Source organism: Primulina huaijiensis, chromosome 7, assembly GCF_012295235.1.
Source record: "Primulina huaijiensis isolate GDHJ02 chromosome 7, ASM1229523v2, whole genome shotgun sequence".
Classification (NCBI taxonomy): Eukaryota; Viridiplantae; Streptophyta; class Magnoliopsida; order Lamiales; family Gesneriaceae; genus Primulina; species Primulina huaijiensis.
In genome coordinates, this window is record NC_133312.1 from 1,829,510 (window position 1) to 1,856,011 (window position 26,502).

At 35.8% G+C, this 26,502-nt stretch overlaps 5 protein-coding genes across 8 annotated transcripts; 4 read left to right on the forward strand and 1 right to left on the reverse strand.

Moving 5' to 3' along the window:
* Window positions 1-853: 853 nt before the first annotated feature.
* On the forward strand, window positions 854-2,962 carry LOC140980924 (eukaryotic translation initiation factor 3 subunit D-like). The gene has a single exon (XM_073447042.1). It carries the CDS (start codon window positions 937-939, stop codon window positions 2,677-2,679), a length of 1,743 nt encoding a protein of 580 aa, XP_073303143.1. The 5' UTR covers window positions 854-936; the 3' UTR covers window positions 2,680-2,962.
* A 2,781-nt stretch (window positions 2,963-5,743) lies between these two features.
* On the forward strand, window positions 5,744-6,714 carry LOC140981336 (non-classical arabinogalactan protein 30-like). The gene is made up of 2 exons (XM_073447708.1): window positions 5,744-6,144; window positions 6,249-6,714. Exons 1-2 carry the CDS (start codon window positions 5,802-5,804, stop codon window positions 6,560-6,562), a joined length of 657 nt encoding a protein of 218 aa, XP_073303809.1. The 5' UTR covers window positions 5,744-5,801; the 3' UTR covers window positions 6,563-6,714.
* A 2,545-nt stretch (window positions 6,715-9,259) lies between these two features.
* Window positions 9,260-10,274, forward strand: LOC140981021 (VQ motif-containing protein 4-like). The gene has a single exon (XM_073447232.1). The coding sequence runs from the start codon at window positions 9,379-9,381 to the stop codon at window positions 10,123-10,125; it is 747 nt and encodes a 248-aa protein (XP_073303333.1). The 5' UTR covers window positions 9,260-9,378; the 3' UTR covers window positions 10,126-10,274.
* Window positions 10,275-15,085: 4,811 nt separating this feature from the next.
* On the forward strand, window positions 15,086-19,697 carry LOC140980316 (nonsense-mediated mRNA decay factor SMG7-like). Of its 4 annotated transcripts, none has more exons than XM_073446071.1 (6): window positions 15,086-15,310; window positions 16,003-16,113; window positions 16,207-16,800; window positions 16,873-16,995; window positions 17,103-17,314; window positions 17,427-19,697. In XM_073446071.1, exons 2-6 carry the CDS (start codon window positions 16,006-16,008, stop codon window positions 19,354-19,356), a joined length of 2,967 nt encoding a protein of 988 aa, XP_073302172.1. In that variant the 5' UTR covers window positions 15,086-15,310; window positions 16,003-16,005; the 3' UTR covers window positions 19,357-19,697. The 4 variants fall into 4 exon arrangements, with proteins under 4 accessions (XP_073302172.1, XP_073302173.1, XP_073302174.1 ...); XM_073446072.1 differs by having other exon boundaries at window positions 16,016-16,113; XM_073446073.1 differs by having other exon boundaries at window positions 16,033-16,113.
* A 1,150-nt stretch (window positions 19,698-20,847) lies between these two features.
* Window positions 20,848-24,833, reverse strand: LOC140981305 (uncharacterized). Its single transcript, XM_073447666.1, has 5 exons — window positions 24,496-24,833; window positions 22,498-23,827; window positions 21,634-21,903; window positions 21,234-21,389; window positions 20,848-21,089 (listed from the first exon to the last, which is right to left on the reverse strand). The coding sequence occupies exons 1-5, from the start codon at window positions 24,501-24,503 to the stop codon at window positions 20,970-20,972; spliced, it is 1,884 nt and encodes a 627-aa protein (XP_073303767.1). The 5' UTR covers window positions 24,504-24,833; the 3' UTR covers window positions 20,848-20,969.
* Window positions 24,834-26,502: the final 1,669 nt, after the last annotated feature.

Here is a 26,502-nt window from a genome sequence, read left to right on the forward strand (position 1 = left end):
ACTTAAACTTTTTTGTGTTGAGTTAGGATCAAGTCTCAATCTTGACATGATTTAACCCAAAACGGGTGACTATTTTGTTCTATCTTAAAAATCTGATTCTGAACAACAATACTAATATGTTTCTTTTCTCTATACATATTTTTTTAGTATTAAATTAGCTAACAACCCCCTTACACAGTTAGTTCTCCTTTTAGAAAGATCTAATTGTGTGTATTACTTACTCATCACGTTGTATGCATTTGTTATAGTTTGAAATCCTCGTCAATCTAAAATTGTTAGTCTAATTGACCACTTGATTCAATTTTTTTAATAAGGTATTTCATTTTTTTCAGTGATTAGGAATTTGATTTATTCAAGTCTAAAATTTTTCAGTAACAAATTCAATGCATAGAGTTTTTCCTCTACGAACGGGTGATTAAATTTTGAGTAATGCTATATGTAAAACCAAATTTGCACAACAATTCTTACAACACAAAAAATTCAATACGAAAATTTCATTTATCTACATCTCATGGTAAATTCAATGCAAAATCTCACGATATAATAACAAAATCTCACGATTTAATTGTTATAAATATCGTAATATCGTTATACGATATTTTGGTTGTACCTTTAGTATTATTTTAGATTTTCTCTCTTTTAAATGCAGATGTTAATTTTAAAATTTAACCACGATTCGGGTTGCTTTATTTATATGATTAATTAAAATGAGCCCATGTCAAAATGGACTTATGGCCTTCTAATAGGCTTTCTTGTAAGATTTTAGGCCCAAGTTTGGGACAAAATAGTATTTGAGCGGCTAGGGTTTTTAACCCCTCAGAACAGTCATTCCGGACAGAACCAACGCGGCGCTTGGCCTCTAATCCCCTCCCTCGATTTCTAGTTTCACTTCTTCGCTATTATCAACTCCACAGAAATTACCTGAAGTTTTTAACTATGGTCGGGTTCGAACTTGGTTCGGTGCCGTTCAATTCCGACGGATGGGGTCCGCCGGATTCCTCCGCCTCCGCGATATCGGTCCCTAATCAACCCTCAAACGTGCCATTCGCGCCGTTCTCCCGCTCCGATAAGCTTGGACGGATAGCTGATTGGACCCGGAATGTATCCAATATGGGTCGACCTGGATCCAAGCAAGGCCAGCACATCTCTGAATCCGCTTTCGACTTTTCCGGCGACGACTCCTTTGCGACTCTCGCCGCCGATGAGGACTCATCTTTCCGTCTCGTGGACACTTCCGCCAAGTCACATCATCACAACCCTAATCGGCCCAAGTTCAACCCTCGTTGGAGGTTCAATCCCCATCACAACAACCGCTCGCAGCTCCCTCAGCGCCGCGATGAGGAAGCTGAATCTCGTAAACGCGAAGCCGAAAAAGAGAGGGGGCGCCGCGACAGATTGTACTATCTCAATCGCTCGCAAATGCCGCAGCGTCGCGAGTCTTCCGCTTTCAAATCCTCGGTGGATATTCAGCCCGAATGGAATATGCTCGACCAAATCCCGTTCTCCACTTTTTCGAAGCTCTCCTTTTCGGTACCCGAACCTGAGGACTTGTTGATTTGTGGTGGCCTTGAATTTTACGATAGGTCTTATGATCGGATTACCCCAAAGAACTGTCGTGCATTGGAGCGCTTCAAGAGCAGGAATTTCTTCAGAGTTACTACTACTGATGACCCTGTAATTCGCCGACTGGCTAATGAGGACAAAGCAACAGTTTTTGCGACCGATACTATTTTATCGACTCTCATGTGCGCCACCAGGTCAGTTTACTCGTGGGATATTGTGATTCAGCGTGTTGGGAACAAGTTGTTCTTCGATAAGCGTGACGGGTCTCAGTTGGATTTGCTTTCTGTGCACGAGACGTCCCAGGAATCCTTACCTGATGCAAAGGAGGACATTAATTCGATGCAGTCATTGAGTCTGGAGGCTGCCTTTATTAATCAGAATTTTTCACAGCAGGTTTTGGTTAGGAACGGGAGTAAGGTGACTTTTGAGGAGCCAAACCCATTTGCCAATGAAGGGGAAGAGGTGGCATCAGTTGCCTATAGGTACAGGAGGTGGAAACTGGATGATGATATGTATCTTGTTTCCAGGTGTGAAGTGCATAGTGTGGTGGATACGAATAACCAGAGGTCGTTTTTGACCCTTAATGCTTTAAATGAGTTTGATCCTAAGTATTCAGGTGTAGACTGGAGGCAGAAGCTGGAGACGCAGAGAGGTGCAGTGTTGGCTACTGAGTTGAAGAACAATGCAAATAAGATGGCAAAGTGGACTGCACAGGCTTTGTTGGCTGGTGCTGATATGATGAAACTTGGGTATGTGTCGAGGGTTCACCCGAGGGATCACTTTAACCATGTAATATTGGCGGTGGTAGGGTACAAACCTCGGGAGTTTGGGGCGCAGATTAATTTGAATACTTCGAATATGTGGGGTATTGTGAAAAGTATTGTAGACTTGTGTATGAAGTTGAAGGAGGGCAAGTATGTACTGGTTAAGGATCCGTCTAAGCCTCAGGTGAGAATTTATGACGTCCCACAGGATGCTTTTGATAATGAATATGTGGAGGAGCCACTGCCAGAGGAAGAACAGGTTCAGCCTCCGAGCGAGAGTGCGGATGGAGGGGATGCCATTGCTACCACAAATGATGTGGAAGATGAGCCGATTGGCAATGAAGCTGCTTAAGTGGTAATGATCTGTTTCTTGTGATAGCTTTATTTCAAATTTTTAATGATTGAAAGCGAAATACTTTAATGTGGTGGAAGTTTTACATGTGATTGTTGCTTTAATCAAGTTGTCTGCTAGTTAATTTCTTTGTCATGGAATGTTTAGACAACAATTGGAGACTTGTCTTGATGAGTTTTTTCGGTATAATTCTATGCGAGTTTTGCAATTGTATTTCTCCTGATATCTATGTTTGAAGTTTTGATACAATGTTGATGGCGAGCTGAAATATTGATAGCGCGTAGCAGTATAATGATAAACATAGAAATTCAGTATGGACTGATATTGGCTCTAGCTGTTGGTATACATATTTCTCCCCAATTTGCAACCATATATGCGATCTCTATGCTCATATTGTTTAGTTTTTTTCCGTATTTTTCATCAGTTGTAATTCAAGAAACTTAGCAGCCCTTTGCTATGATTATTGAATTTTTGTTCCAACTATCGCTATATCGTTCGACATATTACGCAGTGTTGGCATGCACATAAATTTTTTGAAAAACACTACTTGAGCATGTCGATATTCTTGCCTATAATGATTGTTGGTTCGTCGAGTGTCCAATTATTGTGTCAGTTTTATAGAAGATGATGTATCAAATATCTGAGAATATCCAATAGCTTTCCAGAAAGGGACAATTAAAAAACCCAACAAGAATTCGAAGTTTCAGCATGCTTATGGGACTATATCTTCTTCCGTCGGAAATTTACCAGCAACCGTCTCTATGTTCTTGAGGTTTAAATAAGTTCATCTCTACAAAATGATGTTTTTTTTTCATTGTCTTATATAGGGAAGAAAATATAGGTGGCCTCGATTCTTTTAACCTTCTGGCAGCTGGCTCCCCTAAAGCCTTTAAATTCCAAAAACTTCGCCCTTGAAGCCTCAACCTTGTGCTCCATATGCCCTGTAATTGTATTGTGGTTATATTTTAAGGTTCCCGCTTTCAGATTTCCCCCTTAAAAGACTCTTTTTAATATTAAAAAAAACCCGTGGGGTATTCGATATTCACAAAGAAAAGCTAAAATTTCTAAAAGAAAAATAGAAATTTAAAGAGTTAGTGTGATTTTTTTCTTCTTCTAAGGGAAAAACTGTAGTGTCTCAAAAACTTTCAAAAATTCACAATATTGGAATTTATGCATCATGTGGTTAAATTCATCGTGCTAATCATGGACAGGGTAAAAAATTTATGGGACCATGATGAGAATACACTGAGTTCGACTCAATCTAAATTTCGTAATATCGAATCATGAAAAATTGAGTTATTTTAGTTCGAGCTCGATAGTGTTTGTAGGATAATTTTAGTGTTTAAATTTTGTATTTATACAAACAAAAATACATTTAAATTAAAAAGATAAAAATAATAGTAATATATAGCTATTAACTGGAATTTGATTCGAGTGAAGGGTGAAGCTTCTCGAAACGAGTTTAGTCAAATAAAGTTCGAGTTAAGTTACGATAGAGTCGTTAACGAACTACTTACCACTACTTGCTGACATCATACAATATATGTTTTGAGTTCTATAATCCAAACAATAGTTGGATGGACAACACAAAACCATGGTTGGTTTGATATATGAGTTTGGGCAGATAAAAATTTTAACTTGTCATCTTTTCTAAATTAGCATTTAAACGTCTTTTAGAAAAGAGAAGTTTTCATGATTGTTTAAAAAAAAAATTGCAATTATGTGTTGATATATTAATAGTTATATTCAATTATAACAATATAATTTAAATATTTTAAATTATACAAAAATCCGACCAAAGATAATAATTCAATTGTTCTTCTAGTTGTATCGATCATTTACATAACGTTCCTGACAAATATATTTCTTAAAACTAATGGGAGTCAAATATGTTACCAAGGCAAGGGCCATTCTTTTGTGCAGGTTATGGGGTATTAGGTGTTGACAAAACACATCAAGACGCAGAGATAAGGCAACACCCGGCGTTCAAGGTCATAAAATATTCACGCTACAACAATAAATCCAATCCCCTGTATTTTCAAATTTTATTGCCAAATTTCTCGTTAAGTTTGTTTTCCAGAGTTTAAGGTTGCGTTTTGATTGATCATTTCAAATCTATAGTTCTCATATGTATTTATGATATTTAAAAAAATTAAAACGATAAATTTTAAATTAACCATTCATATGTTTATATAGTATTTTATTTTAATTAAGATGAATTTCAATTTCACTTAATAATAATGTCATTTGAAATTCACTCTATTTTGTCTTACGTACTGATGTGTAAATAAGTAATGTGCGGATTTAAAATTTGATATATTATTTCATTGTAAACAATAAAATTATAANCAAGTAAATATTTAATAATATAATTATTTAAGCTCTATTAATCAAGTTAATTTTGCTAGATTTTATAAAAACTCAATTTAATTTCTCACCCCAAAAAAATAGTCAAAAACTTGTGTGAGACGGTCTCACGGATCGTATTTTGTGNCAAATTTAATGGATTTCAAATTAATCTTCTCAAACACAACATAAATGATGACTATGAAATCAGATTTTTTTAAAAATTAATTATCATGGACGTCAAATTCTCTATTTTTTTACATAATATTGCATGGATATATATATATATATATATATTGTAGCATTTTAAAACTTGGATCTCAAAACCATCCAACAATCATTTGAAGATATACTTCAAGTAAATATTTAATAATATAATTATTTAAGCTCTATTAATCAAGTTAATTTTGCTGGATTTTATAAAAACTCAATTTAATTTCTCATCCCAAAAAAATAGTTAAAAACTTGTGTGAGACGGTCTCATGGATCGTATTTTGTGAGACTGATTTCTTATTTGGGTCATCCATGAAAAATATTACTTTTTATGCTAAGAGTATCTTTTATTTGGATCATACATGAAAAAATATTACTTTTTATTGTGAATATCGATATGATTGACTCGTCTCACAGATAAAAATTCGTGAGACGGTCTAGAGACTACTCAAAAAAATATTAATGGCCTCGTCCTTCCCCTATAAATTCATACCACCTCTCAACACTACTCTTCAGTTTCACACGAAATTCTAAAAATTACATCTCTCACAACTGCACTAACAATGGCTTCACTTCTCCTCCTTCAGCTTTCCGTGCTACTACTCATCTCCACAGTCTTTGCTACTGAAGACTCCAGCACACAGTCACATTCCCCGCCGGCTGTCGCCCCGCAGCCGTCTCCCTACCACCACCTTACACCTCCTCCAAGCCCATCACCTGCAGTTAAACCTCCCACTCAGCCAACTGTCAAGTCTCCGCCGCATCCACCAAGCACCCCACCAGCGACAGCGCCTAGCTATCCTCCTCCGACACCAAGAAAATTCGTGGCTGTTCAAGGTGTTGTGTATTGTAAGTCATGCAAGTATGTTGGAGTCGATACTCTAATGGGCGCAGCCCCTCTTTCTGGTAATTACCTAGCTGAAAAAGAGCCTTTTTTCCAATCATGCTTTTCCGTTTTATTTAAGTTCTTATCACTGCAAATATATTTGTTTTGTTTTACTTATTTACAGGAGCGGTGGTGAAGCTTCAATGCAACAACACAAAGTACCACTTAGAAGAACAAGCAATGACAGACAAAAATGGCTTCTTCTTCTTCATGCCGCACAAGGTGACGACATCTGGTTCTCACAAATGCAAGGTGTTCCTAGTCTCTTCTCCCCTCTCCATATGTAACGCCCCCACCAACCTCAACAGCGGCGCCGCCGGTGCTACTTTAAAGGCCACAAAGTCGCCAGTCACCACCGGAGACAAGAAGCTCCCCTTCAAGCTCTTCACCGTTGGACCCTTCGCCTTCGAGCCCCTCAAGAAACTGCCATGCAAATGATAATTTGAAGTTTTCTCTGTTTTCTTTGACTGCATTGTGATTTGTCTTATGCCAATGATGCTACTTTTTTTTTTCTGTATTAAGCGAAGAAAATGCGCGCTCTGTTGCAGCTTTAATTAATTTGTTTTCATTTCAGTTACCCTTTTCATGCATGCTTCTTGTGGTACGTGCAATTATTTATATTTTTAAATTGAATACTTATCTTATATATATAAAAGTACTGTTCCCCTCGTGATTTTTCAGTCATAAATTTGAAATCGTGTCAAATGGATAAAAATATGAATACTAACACAACTTTTATTTTACCTTTTCTGAACAGAAATTTTCTACCCCATTTAAAATCATGCATGATCTTGATATATCATAAACAAAAAACTCTCTGGAGTTGAAGATCGATGAACATGCACATATTATTAAATTAAATAAAGGTATTATTATAAAAATATGTTGATACAGGGCAGAGTCTTGATTAATGAGCAAGTGTGTCAAAAATGGCAGACACGTTTTAATGAGTCTGTGAGGTAATGTTTGTACTTTGCAGGCGACGCCTCAAGTGTTAATTTTGCTATTTACGAGCGTATCCGACGCTTCCTCCGCCATAAAGCACAGCGTTCAGTTTGAATTAAATTATTTTCTTCAGCTACAACTAGAGGATTGGAATACAATCTCAAACTGGTTTTGATATTACATTAAGAAAATGCTGGCATTTGAATATATAATAAAACCACACCCACTTTGGAAATATCACCGCTCCCTCCCGAAATCGTATAAATTTGATATCATTTTCAAAAAGAACCCATAAAGAAAATCTAATTCTTCATCGTATCAGCAACAAAGAAGTGAAACTTTACCTATCAAAAAAATAGATAAAAGTGGTCTCTTCAGTACATTTAATTAAGTCGCATTTCTGCTTATTGAAAATCGTTTTATGTTTCGCCCTCTTTTTCAGTTTTTGTCCCACTTGAGTGGCAACTTCATTTCGGAGCGACAAGTTTCACGTATATATAAGTATCGATGATGTGAAGTTGTCAAAAAACTTGTTTAATAGAAAAAATGAAATAAAATACGTGCTCCAATAAAGCTCATGGCTTTATACCTAATTACTATTGTTATAATAATTAATATAACAATGATCGTAGCAACTTTTTTTTAAATGCATCCACTACCATATGGATTCTTGCCCGAATCAAAACAACTAGAATTTTTTTTCTTTGACACATGGTGATTTACTTTACTTCATTAATGTGATATTAACTAATGTCTCATCCATTATGGTAATATATGTGATTATTCTATAAAATTATTAGTATTATTAAGTGTATATGCTGCCGTTCTTGGAATTCTAAAAAAATTAGCAGTTTTCTCAAGGTAAAAGCTTCATAAAAATCACGGCTCCCTAGGTACGGGTACCATATCCTACACACAAATTGGCTTCACGCTTATGGAGTTATTATGGCATAGGAAATGGACAAAAATTTGTGGGAGACGGTTTCACGGGTCGTGTTTTGTGAGACGGATCTTATTTGGATTATCCATGAAAAAATATTACTTTTTATGTTAAGAGTATTACTTTTTATTGTGAATATAGGTAGGGTTGACCTGTCTCACAGATAAAGATTCGTGAGACAGTCTCACAAAAGACCTACTCTAAGAAATGAACATTATTTATTTATTTATTTATTTGTAATTGATGCCATCGAAATTGAATAATAGAATTGATCGATAAATTTAAGTCCATGATGATTTATAAATTTAAAAAACATCACCTTAATTCTTCTAAATGAAAGTTGAAAGTAGTCATTTATGCCTGATTAATTGCTCATTATCATGCGATGTATATGAATAAAAACACCAAACTAATTTTAAGAATTTAAATGCTTTTTTTTCCTTTAAATTATATTTTAGAGAAGGATATACATTTATTCATAATTTTTTGTGTGGAGAAAAACAAGTATTTTTATTGAATTTTTTATATTTAATTTTAATTGAGTTTGATTTATATGACGTTATCCCTTCCATCTTTCTAATCATAAATTTGACCCATAAATTTGTTACTGCTGGATGGTCAAATTTAATGGGCCCATTTAAGTCAAATGTTTGGTTCGATTCTTATTTTTATCAAATTTTCTATTTCCAGCTGGACTCCTACACCAACTCATCCCACTCTCTCCCGATGCGCGTAGCTTACTAGCTTAGCTAACTCTATTCCTTAAGTGTAAAACACGCGCTTCCTTGAGGGCTTTTGCGATATGCTTCAAATATTTCTTACCAAACTAGACAAAGTGGTTGGTAATTTAATCACATAATTGTTGAATTAAGTTAATAATTACGTATTTTAAATTTAAAACTTAATATTTACAAACCCATATGTTGTATTTTTTTTTGCATCTTATAATAAATTAAGTGGTAATATTTAAAAATGGGTAATATACACACATATCGGAGTCGAGTTTATGAACAATTAAAACGATTTTAAGTCATTGTTGTTTGTAATAAAATTTTAAGAATATTTAAGCGATATGTCTATGTGGTTCTTAATTTAGAAACACATAGGCATTGTGTTTTACAAACGATATTATTATAAATTAAATAAATAACTAAATATCTTGGTTTCTTCGGAAAACTGAATATGAAAATAAATAAATATATATATTTGAATTCACACCAAATTCTTGCGATATTAAAATAAATATAAGGAGAGAGAGAGAGTCAAAGAAAAAGGTTTGAAAAGAGAAACAAGTCTCTCTATATTTATTTCCTACGCAAACGGCAATTCCCCCCAGAGAGAGAAGCTCGCCCACAAACCCGACCCGGAGATGGAAAAGCCGCCTACTGTCCCAGAAACCAACAGCCAATCTCTTCTTCCTTCCCCAAACAGCCACAGCTCAAATAGCTCGACCAGTAGCAATGGCTTCCTCCACCACCACACCTCGCCGCACTCCCCCCGCCCTCCGCAACCAATCACTAGATCTGAACCAAACAACCAGTGCCCTACCACCTTCGTCCAAGCCGACACCAACTCCTTCAAGAAAGTGGTCCAAATGCTCACCGGGTCGTCAGAGACCGCCCGTATGGCCTGCAGACCGGAACCACTGAGAAGCCCGATCCCACCCATCAAGACCGGAGCAAAGAAAGACAAATCTTCCTCGAGGCTTTATGAACGCCGAAGCAGCCTCAAAAACTTTAAGATCAGCCCTTTGGGCCCTGGTCTATCCAGCACTAGGCCCGGGGTTTTGGCCGGGCATTCGGGTACACCCAGACCTGGTACGCCGGAAATTCTGTCTCCCAGTATTCTTGATTTCCCTTCACTGGTTCTCAGCCCGGTCACGCCTCTGATACCCGACCCGTTCAACCGGTCACCCATTAACGTTCATGTTCAATTGGCTGCTGCCAATTGCAATAACATGGACATGGGGGCGGAAGAAAAAGCCATCAAAGAGAAAGGTTTCTACTTGCACGAGTCTCCGGCGAACACTCCGAGGGATTCGGAACCCCGGCTGCTGCCTCTATTTCCGGTTACATCGCCTAGAGTCGCGACTTCTAGTAATGCTTCTAGTTCTTGAGTGGATTCTCCTTTTCATTGTTCCTAATTGGGTATTTTTTGTGCTTTTTTATGCTAATTTGTATAACATTTATATGTGAAAGCATTAACATAAACATGATTTCGGATCTTATTCTTATCTTATTTGGATAAAAGAACGAATTTCTAATCTCCTTCGTTTTAATTTATTTTTTTAACAGTTTTTTGTAATACAAAGATGGATCTTTTCTTCCCAAAAGGGAAAAAAAAAGATGGATCTTTTTCTTATTATTCTTCCACTCAAAGCCTTGATTTCTTCTTAATCTCGATTTAAGTGTGCTGTCAAGTTTATTGCTTTATCGGCTAAGTTTGATTATAAGGCTGATATGACTTTGTGTACAAGAATCGGTAATTGGGCATATAAAATATATTTATTAGTGGTAAAAAAAAGTGAATGTCGAAAGGACTTTGATAGAAAAGGTAATGCCATAAGCAAGCATAAGTGGGGTTAGCTGTCAAATGAGGAGTAAAAACAAGGGACGATGGAATCTTTGACTATTTTGTTGTTTATCTTCTTGTGAGAAGAAAGATGCCAAGAGAGGGGCTGCTGCTTGGTTTCCTATGTGCGTTAAAAAAAATGGAGATAAACCTCTTGATTAATTCAATAATGTGTGCAACATTTTAGTCAAGTTAATTATTATATTAAATGTGTGTTAGACTCGTCCAAAAAATTGTAACTATTTTATCAATGTATTTTTGTGGGAGGAATTGCATATAATCTATATATATAGATTAATGGATGATCTAACTTTTTTTTTTTTAATAAATCATATAAAAAACTGATTTTTTTACTCATTTAGTCTGGTTTGCTTGCTTTTATACGCCTGGCTAGGTGTTGATCAAACGAAAGTATGAAACCCGATAACATATTGATTTCATCCTTGGATTTGATATATGGGTGCTTTTTGCACGAAATTCAAGGATAAACGAGAAGCTAGACATAGGGGTGAAATAAAATATCAAAAAATTTCAGAACTTATATATTTTTTTTATTGGGAGAGAGTGGACTGCGATTCCAAGAAAAGTGTAGTTTCAAGCTGGAAATTGTACAATTATTGACTGCTAGCTATAGTTTATTCGATGGTTTAAATCAACATTAGCTGGTTCAGTTTCCATCTGACTCCTTTGTGTTGGGACTGTTAAGTCTTAATTATACATACACCGGCGTCACCATAGAATTATTTTATTCTACATTTTGAGTATTTCTTTCATAAAAATGTGAGAGATCGGTGACCATCCAAATTTTTTTAAAAAAAAGTACATCGAGAATTTTTTCAGTGTGAAAAAACGGCACGATTGTAGTGCGATCTTAGTCTAGTCCGCCCTCCTTCAATGGAGATGTTGGATGAAGGAGTTCCAATTGTGGTTTAATGAACTTCTCCATGACTGAACATAGATCTTTGTAAAAGAAAAAAAATGCCGAATTTTGATATTAAATACTTAGGGGTGAGTAAAATAATGAATGAATACGAATTAGAACGAAGCAAAGTTACGTAATGTAGCGGGTGCACTCAAAAGTTCTTTTTGACTCCAAGGAGACGTTATGATTAGCACTAGAAAGCCATTTGTGCGCAAGATTTCTGTTTGGCAGAGCTACAATAAATAAAAAAAAAAAAAAAAAAAAAAAAAAANAAAAGGTAAGATAACTATGCAAGCTTATTTTGAAGTATCATTTGCCAGAAAGGTCGAACCCATGATTATTAAAAAATAATTTATATATTTTCGTGTGATACAATATATTGTTTCGTATGAAAAACCGACTGTGACTCGTTTACAATTATTGGATCCAACAGTTAGAATAATACCCGAATTATAGGATTTAATAATAAACCCCAAAAATAAGTTTTTGTGTATGGTTGGTTGGATTCTCCTCCAATTCATTTCTGTGTGTATTCTGAAAGGAATTTAAATGACTATCAATTATATATCATTTTAATAAATCCATAGACTTGTTTATGAACGGAAGGAATTAATATATTATTTTTGCACTTAGAATTATTAAAAGTAGTCATATAATAATAATAATTTAATAATAAATAGCTGCGTTAATAGATCTCAATATTGTACAAATTGGACCACTGAATTAATTATATATGATTATTTATTGTTTGGGTAAATTAAGTTCACATAGACACGTACACTACCTCAATTCAAAATTCTTGACTTGTTGATTTGTTTGTTCAAAGTTTTGTCCAAACATGGTGACATCTGGTGCCAATCAACTGCAAAACAGTTGAACATAATTCTGTTTTGTATTTCTTGATTCAAACACGAATCTGTCAGCTCTCGGATAGCCAATTAACCTGTCATAATTTAGACGTGAATTTTCTGCTCTTGGTCGGATTAGATTGTTGTCTGTGTTCTAAGGAAAAATTAATGTCTGTCAATTAGAATCGTTATCTTCAACTAGTTGAATGGCAGAGTCCGAAAATCAACTTAATCTAATTTAATTTAATGTATCTCTAAAAGGATGAGTTGAATTGAATTGCTTTAAATTACATTTGTTTATTGTTTATATAGTTCTTGTATTATAAATTTTGTCTGTTGTGTTAAGTTATTTATTTTTTTGAGCTCGATCAGTTGTGTAATTTTTCATGTTTTTTCTATTAAATGTGTGAATAGTTTATAAACAAACGAGTAGTTGATGTTTCATTTTATTATATTATTTCAATTATTGTGGATGTATGTCATTTTCATCGTCTCCTCTTCTTTTTTTATTTCATGATATTGTGTCACGGGTGCTAGGCTTTTTTTTTTTTTTTTTTTTTTTTTTTTTTTTTTTTTTTTTTTTTTTTTTTTTTTTTTTTGGTTTTTGGTTTTTTTTTTTTTTTTGCCTTATTCTTTTTCTCATTTTAAGTTATTTTCTGTTTTTTTCACTGTTGATTCAATGTTGTGGTCGGAAGCGGTCATCGTTATCATGTGTGGATTGCCGATTCCGGTCTGGCCACAGTGATGCGTTGTAAGGTTTGTTTCATTATCATTTCCATTCTTTCATTTATTCCTATGTGTGCCATGTTACGTTCTATTGTGGATGAGAGCTCGTGAGCTATCGTTTTGTTTAAATTAAATGGGAAGTTGATATACATGAGTCCAACCATATCTATGAAATTTATAATATCGTATGTATTACAATTTACAATTATTCAGTTATACAAAAATGGATACAAAAAAAATGTTGATTTCCCATCTGCTTCGGTAAACTTATTTTGTGTTTGTCTGCTAATTCGTTTTTTGCATGTCAAGGGTCTGGAGTGCATAGGTTCTGTGTAGCTTTGTATGTCACATTGTGAGTTATTATATTACTGGCAATAGAATTTCAACGCATAATTGAATTAGACAATAGTCTTTTTTCTTTACATATTTTGGTGCTAGGCTTGATAGAGAGCTTTCATCCTCAATCCGTGGTTATATTTTTCAAGTTTCAAGGCAAAATTTTCACTTTGTCACCATCATACCTAAGGATCAATATCCAGCTCATTTACAACTTTATTTTTGTTATATTAACAATGAATTGTGTATTATTATGCATGCCATAAATGATGTTGATGAGAAAATTGTGGCAGCATTAATGAATATATTGAAAATAATCTATGCGTAGAATTGTTATGTCGTATTAAACAATATGCGCTTGTCGAGGAAATCAGGTTACATATTTGTAAGAGTGTTGTTTTGGATCAACACTGTTATAAGACTTCATCGGTTGACCAAGTTGCAACTATTTGGGTTTAAGAGAATAATCCCAACATACCTTATAACAGAGATATTATTATATATGGTTGTGATGGCCGTAATTACCAGATAAAACATATTTTGGCTGTTACGACTCATTACAGTATCTATTTTATTTTCCAAATGGCCAAAATGGACCACAGTTGAAGAATGGGGAACATGTTAATTAGTCAGTTGAACTTAGATGTCTTTGACAAACCGGAACAATTCAAGAGAAACATCACATATACAAAGAAAAGAGACTCGGAGCATCAAAAATATACTAATTGATGGTAAGAACATACGACAACACAACGGGGAAAAAAATTAAAGCAGTCATCTTCCAAAGAAGAGAACATTGCGATTGAAGATAATGAGAAGATTGATGATTTTATTATAAGGCTGAAGAAAACTTAATTAATCAAGACAACAACATAGACTTGGGCCAAAAAATACAAATTAAGCAGGAGAAGAATTAAATATGTTTTTTGATATTGAAAACTTAGAATGGATACCATGTTTTTCAATAATCAAATCACTCAATGGACAATGAATATTTCGTTTTCGCAAATAAATCTATTTAACTATCTAATTTTCATTTACTTCTTATAAAATAGAACTTAATGCATTGTGTCTGATATGCAACGCACATATAACTTACCAGGACAACAAATGAGTGTGGAATTAGCGTGGACTATGAGACTAGAGAAAATACTCTTGAAAATAGATTCAGAGTCAGTAGTTAAACGGTTAAACATGGAAGAAAAATATGCCTCTCATCTAAATAATTTAGTCTCCAAATGCAAAAGCCTCCTTGCTAGAGTTTGGGAAGTTAGCATCAAAAAGCTGCATAGAGAACAAAATCGGATGGCAGATTTTATGACATCTAAAGTGTTGAAGATCGCTAAATGAAGACAATCACGACTCTCCCGAACAAGCTATAAAAGATAATAGATGAAGACAAGATAGACACTGATATAAACATAAAGATTCTTATATATATTAAAATATCCTACTCTAAAAATTAAGAAAAAATTATATAAGTGTTGCATGCTAATAAAAAGGACTATATATATTTATATTCAGAGGTTAACTTGGATTACAAGGGATTATCCCAAGATAATTTTAAGAATCAAGATGTAGTTGTACTGATGAAAGCTCCACTTCAACGTCTCACTCGAGAAGAAATTCGTGTAAGAGAACTAAATATCCTTTCGTCTTAAATAATCCATCAATTAGCCACCTTATACTTTGTCTGTTTCACAACTACGACTTGCACAGGTGTCCCCTTCCCTTTTCTTTCTTCACCATCCCGGTCTCTCTCTCTCTCTCTCTCTCTAAAAAGTCTTTGTTCCTACTGTACGGAGACTTGCAGTGATCTTTCAGATTTTTTTGAAAAACTTTGATGGGTTTTCTTTTTGAACGTTGCTAGGTCTCACAATTGACTGCATATTCTTAAGGTACTCTCACGTATTGGTACTTCTTTATTTATTGCTTAAAAGATCGAGCTTTCCTTAAAAGTCTTTGGTGTTTGATTGAGTAAATTGAATTTGCTAGGGAATTGAGGGTGTCTGTTTTGGTTTGGTGAGGTATTGATTAAGCTACTAATATGTTTACTTTGTGTGTTTTTTAAATTTTTTATTATTATTATTTCTATAGTAGATTATGAACTTATTCTCTGCTTTGTTTTGTTTGGTTTTTATAGGATGTTTTAAGGTTATTAGTTAATTTTGACTGATCCTTGTTTAGATCACCTGTGTCTCGTGTACTTGTCTGTTGATGAAGTTAATTATTATGACTTGCAACTATATAGTTTTCCTCATCTTATCTTGGTGAGGGTTGAGATTGTAGCTCCAAGCTGCAAAGGGGCTGTTTTCTGATACACGCACGGCACCTGGTTCTATGCCGTGCGAAACTGGGTAGCTTCATTCTTGGTTAATTTGTTGGCCACCACGAAAGGGACTTGTCCATTCTCAAACTCACGTTCAAGGCTTGTGTTGTTAATGCACTCTGCACAAATGGCATCGTGTTATTAAGCAGAGAGTCATTTATAGTATAGGCTTGTTTTTAATGTCAAATATATGGACATTTATTGTTACAATTTTCTGATGCTTGGGTTAAATTGATTGGCGGTTACTGATTTATATTTAAGCTAATGTATGAAGCTTTGATTTCACCAAAGATTATTTGGCTGCCACGGATAAGCTTTGAGATGTCTTCCTTTCTTGAGAATCAATGCAAGACACAGAAGTCTTTAGCTGAGGTGATCTCCCTCCTATTATAATTTCTAACATATTTTGGTTCTATGGCATCAGTAATGAAATTATAGGAATCTGATGTTTTTCTTTTGTTATAGGTTGTTAGTACCGAGAAAAGGTTGTTACCTTTAATGTACTCCAAAGGTATTTTACATGGTGACGTTCTTGAGGTATACCATGAAGTCAGAACAGGATTGGAGAAAATTCTTTTGTCAACTGATCAGATGGCAGAGATTCAAGACGTGGAATATCTTCTATGGAAGCTGCACTACAAGCATATTAACGAATTCCGCAAAAGAATCAGTCAGCAATATTTGGATAAAGATAATGTTAAGGAGACTCATCCTCAAAACGTTAATTCTCCAAGCAAATTTGATCTTCATTTGGAAGGATTCAAGTCGTTCTTATCAGAAGCATATGAATTCTATAATGGTTTGATTCTCAAACTTAAACGAAGTTGTGGACTTCTGGAGGAAGGTTTCCTGGACAATGATGCTAGTTCGTTTTCTGTTGAGCCAACAAAGCTGCGCAAATGTCTATTTACATGCCACCGCCTTTTGATTTGTCTGGGTGATTTGGCTAGGTATGCAGAAATTCTTAAAAAACCCGATACTCGAAAATGGTCAGTGGCAGCAAACTACTACCTAAAAGCAACCAAAACTTGGCCAGAAAGTGGAAATTCTCATAATCAGGTAGATGATCCAACTATATCAAATTCATCATACAACTTGAAATAAAAGTACGTATTTTTTTTTTGTCTGCAGTTGGCTTTGCTGGCAACATATGTTGGGGATTCTTTTCTTGCATTGTATCATTCGTTGAGGAGTTTAGAGGCGAAAGAGCCATTTCCTGATGCCTGGAGAAACCTTGTGCTACTCTTTGAAGAGGTAAATGTAGTTTTTGGCTACTGGATTTCACTTCACGGCAACTGATTCAATTGGATTATTTCTTAGGTGATGGAAATTAAGAAACGATTTTTTTGGTGGATTTTCAGAAAAAGTCTACTCAGTTGCCATCATTTTCTACTGAGGTGTCATTCGACTTTTATGATATACCTGGAAGAAATTTCTTGCAGAATAAATCTACTGCAGAGAATGGTTCTTCAAAAGAAATAGAAATAGCTGAGATGAAGAATGCTTCTGCTGAAATATTTGATCTGTGGCCATCTGTCATCCGAACTATAAGCTTCTTCATAATAAGATCCAGGTACTTATCTATACCATAATATTTACGCCTTAGCTATTAACTGTTTGATGCATATGTGCATTACTATTACTTCAACCTATGATATATAAATTAATGGTTGATTTTAATGCAGTTTGGAGGAATTTCCCCGCACATTCACCCATATGTTGAGCAGTTTAGAAGCTTTATTAGTAGTTGATGATGCAGAACTTACTGCAACAATGGAGTCTTATCAATTTGTGGATTCACTGATAAAGGCTCCTTATCGTGCCATTCAACTTGTTTCCACATTCATCTTCATGCTTCATAGACTGGTCCAGAACCCAAAACTAAAAGACCCAACAGGGATAGATGAGAAGATGCAGTCTGAATATACACCATTAGCATTGGCTACTGTTTTCATTTGCATGGGCCGACTCACTGAGAGATGTCAGAAGTGTAACATGGCAAAATGCCCACTTTTACCAGCGGTGCTGGTTTTCGTGGAGTGGTTAGTCGGAGCACTTGATGAAGCAGAAACGCATGTTACTGATGAAAGGGTTGTGAATGCAATGACTTACTTTTTCGGTGTTTTATCTGAGTTCTTGAACAGACTTGATCAAAATGAGAGCGTGATAGATGCAGATAATACTGCTCTTTGGGAAGATCATGAGTTGAGAGGCTTTTGCCCGTTAGCCCACGTGCATGAAATACTGGATTTCACCGCCACTGACAAGGAATGGAGGGACGATTGTGATAAAAGGCGTTCTCGGCGTATATTTCATGCTGCAACAAGAATTGTGGACCGAGCCAAAAGTTCGCAAGATTGGATCTCCAGAGACAAAGAGGGAAGAAATTTCTGCAGTTTCAAGAAAGAAAAATGTCTAAGCCAAGCAGAATCATCCGTCACAGGATCTGATTCCAGCCTTGAAGTTATTATAAGTGCAGAGACATCGTCAACTCTAAAGAAAACACAATTAATGATTGCTGAGGATGAAGAGGTAATTCTTTTCAAGCCAATCACAAGACACAACTCGGCTCCAATTTATACCCCTCAATCTACAACATGCCCGGTTAGTCCTGAAGCCACAGATACACAGAGAACACTTCTTGATGAATGCTTACGCCGTGCCACGACATTTTCCACCAGTCAGCAGTCAGAAGATGGTGATTCATTCAGTTTCTGCTCCACCGTGTCTGATTCAGGACAACACAAGCTTTTCAAGGACTTGACAACCCACTCCACTGGACCTCCCTCCCTGAGTGCATGGGTCCTCAATAGAGGAGTTTCGAAGTATGAAACAGAAAATGGGAAGAAAGACTTCAATGAACACAAGAAGCTCAGTCCTATCGAGGAAATAGCCTCTATGTCCTTATCCGATCTATCCATATCGGAAAGAAAGAATTTCAAGATAGGCCACGGGCCTATTTCAACAATCAGCTACAATTCACCTCCTTATGTTGCACCTTTACCTTCTGCTCCTTTATTACCAGAAAATGCCGTTTGGTTGAAAATGAGTCCATTAATCTCACCTGAGTACCAGAATGGATCAGATGGGATTCTAGGTGCGGCACCATACACAAATGGTGTTTCAAATCGTTCAGCAATCGGATCTTCTCCTCACAGAATATCTGGTCTCGTTGATGGTTACCCACCAGTTCTTCGAATGAGTTCTTCAGAGTGGCTTTATCACTACAGAAACAGTCAAAATGTGGAGAATACCTCCAACCACATATCATCGCCTGTTTACAACACTCACCCTGCCTTCGAGAATTTTCAAGCAAACCAAGTTAGCAGTCTTGATCTATGTGATCAGTGGGGAAACCATTTGGTTTCAAATCCAATGGTTTACCTGGGGAGCCCCCAATCATATCCAAATACATCTCCTGTATATGGGTCAGCAGATCAAGAACAGACGAGGGAAAAATTATTTACAGCTTACCAAAGACCTGTTCCTTATTTATGTGGTGTTGGCACGGAGATTAGACAAGAACAGCCGCCACTTTTGCAGTATCTTAAGGAGAGAGAGTGGCTGCTGCAACCAGAATTGCAGCTTAGGGGTCATACTTTTATCGGAAACTGAATATAAGTCGGGGGGTATATGCAATGCTGCTCCAAATCCATTGCCCACTCTTGGATGTGGATGTCAGTTAAATTATTAAGATAATGATTATGATAATACTTGCATCCATGGAGCATATTTGTATATATACACGTAGATATTTGAAATCAAAGTTTTAAACTATCGTTGGCCTCGTAAGAATAGTGAGCATTCCTGAAATTGTTATCTGACACAACCTATCGCCATCTGTCTTTCCCATCGTAGGCTCGTTTTAATTTAATCAATATTTTTTTAGTACTTGAAGTATGTCAGAATTTATTTTGTTATATATTCATTCATCATCCTTTGATATAATACATGTGTAGTACTAATGAAAAACAAGTTACAACACTAAATGTATAATATATACGTATACATATATATAAATTTTTTATTCTCTGTACAACGAGTTGAGCAAATTACTTCCTTGATAGGCCCTTACACGCAGTTGCACAATACCGTACCAGAGGTTCGACGATCTAACATCCCCAGATGGAAACGACGATCTAACATCCCCAGATGGAAACTAGATACTCGAATGCAGAAGATACGTCCTCTGCTAAAGCAGTGATGCTTGGAGCTTTGGCTCCAGGAGTACAACGTTCGTATAAAATTTTCCATCTCTTGTTTAATCAAGATTCCAATTTCCCGGTAATGAAATCCTTCAAAGTTTCGATCTTTTTTGCTGCTATAATTTCAGGGTCCCACTTGGAATACACTGAAGATAGCATTCTTGATGTTGGGTCTGTGTCTGTCTGCGATGCTGGGATTGGCGTTCTCTTCTAGTGACTCTATACTAATTTTCCATGTGAGTTTTCTTGTTCTAATGTTGCTTCTTACCAGGTATCTTGATTTAATGTTTCCCTGCAATCTGTTGTATGAATCATTAGAACGTTGTTCTTCTTCTATTTTTTTTTTTTGGTGCAAATGAAAACGTGCTGAAAAATTTGTGTTCCACAGAGAATTACTATGCATATAGAGAATTTTTTTGTTTTGTACTGTGTTTGAAGTTTATCATAACCTTTACTCGTCTCCTGTTTGCTGTATTTCTCCCGTTTATGTTTCCTCTGGAACCTCGTGTCTTTGGTTTGCGGATTAATGGCTTCAAAGTAAATTTCCAAATTACCTTTTGTGCCGATGTGGACCAACAATATAACAGCGCCAACGAAATATTCATGGGGGTATTTAATTTTAAAATGTTGGGATATATATGTCATGGAACAATTGTTGAGGGTAAGGAAACGAAAGTGAGCGAAAAATATTTGATTTTAGTTTTGAAAAAGCATGCAAACTGAGAACGATCAATCCATTCCCCTTGTAATTCATGCATATTCAGAAACCATAATTCCGAGCGCAGAATCATTTAAACAAAACCATAGAACACAGTCGTGAAACCTGAGATTAATTTGAATAAATGATCAATCAACTCAAATGTCTTTTGGAGTGGGAAGCCTCAGAAAAAAAGAGCTCAAATTATCTAAATAAAGATGAATATATTCACCCTCGCAAAATTGCCAAAGGCCAAATATGAGAGTATTATTCCTACACTATCAGAACTTGTTACGCGGCAACAACAGCTGTTAACAGAGTTTTATTCACGGGGCCATTAGCCCTTCAATTGTATAAGAAAGGGACTTTGCCCAATCCGCTTTCAGAAGCAACGTTTGCAGTGTATGCATCACATCATAATCTGGATCGAGCTTCCGCTGCCACCCCTATACGTAAAACCCCAAAATAAGTAATAATACTATTTTGCTGCATTCAAGAACTGAGCTCAAACACAAGTTTGAAAAGGGAATAAGGAAAACGAAATGTGTGTTAATAAGTATTAAATCCTTCAGAATGAACCATGAAACTACCTCAAGGACCAAAAGTGTGACCATAACAGTGCAAACATTGCCATCAATGTTTACTTTATGACGACGAACTTGCTCGAGTAAATTCTGCATGCATTCTGCTGGATGGACCAAATCTCCTTCTGTAGTACCCCAGAAATCAAACGATTCTTTCACCACCTGTTGAAGCGGGAAAAATAATGATGAAGTTAATGGCAGAATCTAAATTTCATTGTCATGTATAGAAAAGTATTACAAAGACGAACTATATTAAATTGCAGCCCAGGAGAGTTCCACAATAGGCAAATCAAATTTCAGAGGAATCAAGAAACAAAACCAAGTCAGGCGATCATTTAATGCCTTTTATTATCATTGAGTGAAATTCATCTGAACGAATGAAAACATCAACGAGTTCTTGATTCACCTGAATAAAGGCCTCTGGCTTCGGGCAGTTTTGTTTCTTTGATAATCGAAGTGTGCACTCTGCTGCAGTTCGGCCATCTCTCCGAGCAACAGCTTTAAAGAATTCTAATAAATTTACACGGTCATTCTTGGAGAGCTCAGCGGTCATGCCGACATCAAGGAATATTACATGAGGCTTGGTTTTGAAGAGCTTTTTACGGGAAGGCTTGTTCCGTGCTGCTCGGACAAGGATGTTTCCAGGATGCATATCAGCATGAACAAAGTTGTCGACCTGATAACGTTAACGATATATCTCAGAATAGACATCCCTAGTCAACCATACACAATAACAGTTGGCGTACGACTCTTTTTTACCCCCAAACAGAGGGTTGTTGGTACACTAGTACTCTCCCATTAAAGATAAACATAACCTAACATGTTAAATTGATCATGTATTCCAATAAACGTTATGGAAGCCACATCTTTGTGATACTCTCACTTAGTTCCCAAATCATAATGTTGTAAAGTATCAAGCAGATACCCAAGCAACACCTGATGCAGCATGTCACTAACTCATAAGCACGGTAATTTGAAAAATCAACAAAAAAAAAAACTGCTATCACATTTTTGGCAGTTAAAGAAATAAGTTGGTGTCATCACTGTTTTTCCACTGAATTCCATAACTCGTAAACAACATTTTATACGCAGGAGTCCAAAACTCAGCTATTTCTACAGAAAATAATCAGTCTAGACAAACGGCTTTCATCAATGGGTGCTTCTGCATTGGCTTAATCACAATAACGAGAAGTTGAGGCTTGTTATGACACATGAATTTATAATGCATAAGATTGATAACAGGATAAAGTAAACAGAATCATTATGTTACCAGAAGCATCTTCAACAGTGCATGGGTTCCAATATGGGCAAGAGCACTCTTAGTCCGTTCATTACCCTCGAGCTCATCGACATAACGGGAAACACATTCTCCATGCTCAAAAGTTTCCACCAAGACAGCTGGATGTACAAGAGGATACACAGGCTTTGGGAAAGAAACATCCTTCCATCTGCGAAAATTGTATATGAAACGGTTCAAATGAGCTGCTTCACGTGCAAGATCAACTTGAGACATCATGAAAACTGCAAATTGTTGTACACTTTCATCCAATCGCAACCAATTAAGAGTAGGAATAAAGTTTGAAATCTTAGCCACGACATTTATAATCTCAAAGTCCCTTCTAATGGACTCCCCAACCCCTGGATGCCTCACCTTAACCGCAACTAGCAAAGGTTTAATCTCACGACCGCGATATCGAGACCGCAATGAGGCTCGATGCACCTGAGCAATGCTCCCAGATGCCACGGGTTCCTCCTCAAAGTCATCAAAAATTTCAGAAATTTCGCGGCCAAAAGCCTTCTCAATAATCTTTTTCGTGTATGCAAAGCTATGTTCAGGCGCTTTTGTGTGAAGTTTTGACAATTCCATGCACAAGTCTCTAGGAAATAGATCAGGCCGAGTGGCTGCCCACTGGCCCCATTTTATAAAGGCTGGACCTGCTCTTTCTAGAGTTTGATGAACTACCTGCAGCCACAATTTCCTATACTGAGGTCCGAAACTATCGGCAAATGGAGCCATGGCAATGCTTGGTGAGAACAGTACAGCCAAATATAAAGCTCTCAACAACAAGAAAATGCTTTCAAATACAGAAAGGATCAGTCTGGTCAAGAAGAGATGGCTGTTTTCTGCGCGTGAGTACAATGTATTCCTTGGCTGAAAGATATCTGTGTCTGGCACCGCTTGTGCCCATGCTAACTGAGTTCCAAACATCAGAGCAAAAGTACCGGGAATAATCAAATGCGAACGACTCAAAGCCAAACTGAAAGCCTGAGCAACCAGGTTTATGGTCAGACTACTTTGGCCAACCTGTACGGACCTTCGGGCCAACCTCTTCCAAGAAGCTTGGACGTGCTGGGCTATAGTATTGCTCTTTGGAATCGCTGAATAGTTCTTGATGAATCTGTTATAGGAACTATTTTCGAACTCGCGTGCTGCATTCCAATAATGTCTTCTGCTAGGGAACAAATACAGAGAGTAGAATCTGTACTGAGTAAAACATTGCCCAGCTCTGAGAATGGTTCCATATTTGGACTCCTCTGAAGAAATACTAGTCTGATTTCTGCATAAAGCTTGTGAAACTCTCCTGATAACTGTCAATGATCTGCAGCACCTCAAGTAGGGAAAAGTAACTATCAATAAGAATCGTCAGTCACTCAGTCCAAGTGGGAGAGAAATCAATATTGTTTTTGTTTTAAAATCATAACTAGACTTTCCTTGATTAGCACTCAAGGTCCCCCATTATGACACAATTTCTAGCATTTGCACACATAACGACGACTAAACACAGCTCACTGTACTTAAATGAGTTTAGATGGCGATTTAATGCCATAAAAGTAACATAAAATTGTCCATTCATCACTTCAAAAAAATCCATAATTGCACACACTTGAACTTATTTATTTCACAATCCATAGGAAAATTTTTATTGCTGGGCCAAGTTCCGATTCCTTCGTATTCATGATTCAATAAAATCAAGCTCATGTGACCATAAAAAAACCTTCATCCAAGCAACTCTTTGCAGAAAATCGTGAGCTTATTATCTACAACTACAAGTATTTTGCCAAGAAATAGCATAGGAACCGCATGATTTTACTAACGATTGTATGGAATACACAAGCCCAAGAAATGCCAGAAGCACATGCTTGCGGAAGAAGGAATAATTAAAACTGCTCTAAATCAACAAGCAAACGGAAAAATAACGAAATCATCAAAGAATTCATTCTGACGCATATAAACATAGACAGTGAGAAAGAAAGGGCTTTCAGGGACCTTGACATGGCGAACGCTGGACTTGACAGAAAAGGGTCGAGGCTAACTTGCGCAGGAGGCGTGATGTATCACCGACGAGCATTTTCTAAAAACAAATGGAAGTTCGGCAGATTCAACCATACGGATCAAACTCCGTTCAAATTCAATTTTGCCACCATCAATAACAACACGCCATACAATTAAATTCACAATCGTGATTTATGATAAGCGAAAACGAATAAGTAATTGGTAAAGTTGAGATTTTTTTGGGACCAAAATAAAATTCCTCCTTTCGTAAAACCTAAGCGTGGACGGCGATGAATGAGACAATGTAAGGAAAGGAGGAGGAGGCATGTGGTGAGTCCACATCGGTTCGGATCCCTGAGCTCCACGGGTCGGTGATTTGGATTCCATCTTGCAATTACTACTTTACTAGTAGTAATTTTTTTTAAATAAATAATTACCAGTATCATTATATATATAGTGTGTGTATAAAAGTTTTATAGATTTTTGTGATGAAAATTTTNTTCATATCTCAAATAATTATTATTAAGTTATCGTAGTGAATTTTAAAATCATCTCAACACAAAGTCGTTTCAAATTCTCTCCTCAAATCCAAATCATTCAATTAAAACGTAATTTTAAGTTGTATTTGGATTGATGAATTTGAATCTAGTGATTTTAAATCAGTTGTAACAATTCATTAATTTGTTTGAACAAATCTATTTGACGATGGATTTAAAATTCCAAATAATTATTTTTTGATTCATTACGGTGGATTTCAAATTCAACTCACAATCTTTCAAACAATATTTACTCAAATTTAAATCTTTTTAATCGAAACGCGAGAAAATTATCACGTAATTTCTTCTAGATTCATGGCATCATCATCGTTAATTAGTAAGAGAAAAGAAATTTCGAACAAAATAAAGAAGAGTGTGTCTCATTTGAGACGGTCTCACGAAACTTTATCTGTGAGATATTCACAATAAAAAGTAATACTCTTAGCATAAAAAGTCATATTTTTTCATATATGAACCAAATAAGATATCCATCTCAAAAAATATGATGTGTGAAACCATCTCACATAAATTTTTTTCCAATAAATAAACACCCGATGGAAAAATCAACTGATAAAGTTGACAAAATGGAAAAAGACAAACGTTGTAAGAGACATGAACATGCTCTTATATGCAATCAGCCAATCAAAACTCTTGACTGCATGGTTTTCTCGGGTCGGTCGAGCCCAGAAAAAGATGTCTTCTGAATTTTCTTTCCTTTTTTTTTGGAGAGATTTTCTTATTGTATGATTACGCATTTGTGACGTGCCGCTGACATCAATGGCACGTTGCCTTTGGATTTGTATGGCAGTTTAAACAGTTGACTTCTGCTAATCCGAGAATGATCGAGTGAGTATAAACTTGCACGCTTGAATTTTATTAGCACATATAATTTCCAAAAACAATTATCAAATTAAGTTATCATACGATACTGCATCACACGAGTTTAGTATTTTGATTTTCTAGAATTTTAAGCTATATTTTAGTGCATGAGAATTGAACTTTTTATTACTACGTCTAGTTATAGACTATGGTATAATTCTTTAATTATACTATAATTCATGGCATTCTTATTGTTTTGGAAATTGTATAAGTTTTTTGTCAGATGATCTCACAGAATTTTATATGTGAGACGGATCAACCATATCCATATTTACAATAATAAATAATATTGTTGACATAACAAGTAATACATTTTCATGGATGACCCAAATAGTATATCTGCTTCACAAAATTGACACGTGAGGTCGTTTCACAAATTTTTTTGTGTAAGAACCGTTATGTTATTAGTATTCTAATCGTTTTAGTTAAATCAAAATTAGTACTATATTTAAGTGACTAATTAAGTCATAACTATATTAGGTTTTATGTTCGATATATCAGTTAGGAACCGATATAAATAAATAAAAAAATATCTTATCTTTACGAGTGTTTAAGTGTAGTATTAGTACCTACCTACTCATGCCTA

Excerpts from the sequence above, each read along its gene's own strand:
- LOC140980924 (XM_073447042.1), top strand. The coding sequence starts at position 937 with ATGGTCGGGTTCGAACTTGGTTCGGTGCCGTTCAATTCCGACGGATGG.
- LOC140981336 (XM_073447708.1), top strand. The coding sequence starts at position 5,802 with ATGGCTTCACTTCTCCTCCTTCAGCTTTCCGTGCTACTACTCATCTCC. Across the intron at positions 6,145-6,248 it reads GGGCGCAGCCCCTCTTTCTG|GAGCGGTGGTGAAGCTTCAA; the intron begins GTAATTACCTAG and ends ACTTATTTACAG.
- LOC140981021 (XM_073447232.1), top strand. The coding sequence starts at position 9,379 with ATGGAAAAGCCGCCTACTGTCCCAGAAACCAACAGCCAATCTCTTCTT.
- LOC140980316 (XM_073446071.1), top strand. The coding sequence starts at position 16,006 with ATGTATGAAGCTTTGATTTCACCAAAGATTATTTGGCTGCCACGGATA. Across the intron at positions 16,996-17,102 it reads TTGTGCTACTCTTTGAAGAG|AAAAAGTCTACTCAGTTGCC; the intron begins GTAAATGTAGTT and ends GTGGATTTTCAG. Across the intron at positions 17,315-17,426 it reads TTCTTCATAATAAGATCCAG|TTTGGAGGAATTTCCCCGCA; the intron begins GTACTTATCTAT and ends ATTTTAATGCAG.
- LOC140981305 (XM_073447666.1), bottom strand. Across the intron at positions 21,390-21,633 it reads AGCCAGAGGCCTTTATTCAG|GTGGTGAAAGAATCGTTTGA; the intron begins GTGAATCAAGAA and ends CCGCTTCAACAG. Across the intron at positions 21,090-21,233 it reads TCACACTTTTGGTCCTTGAG|GGGTGGCAGCGGAAGCTCGA; the intron begins GTAGTTTCATGG and ends TTTTACGTATAG.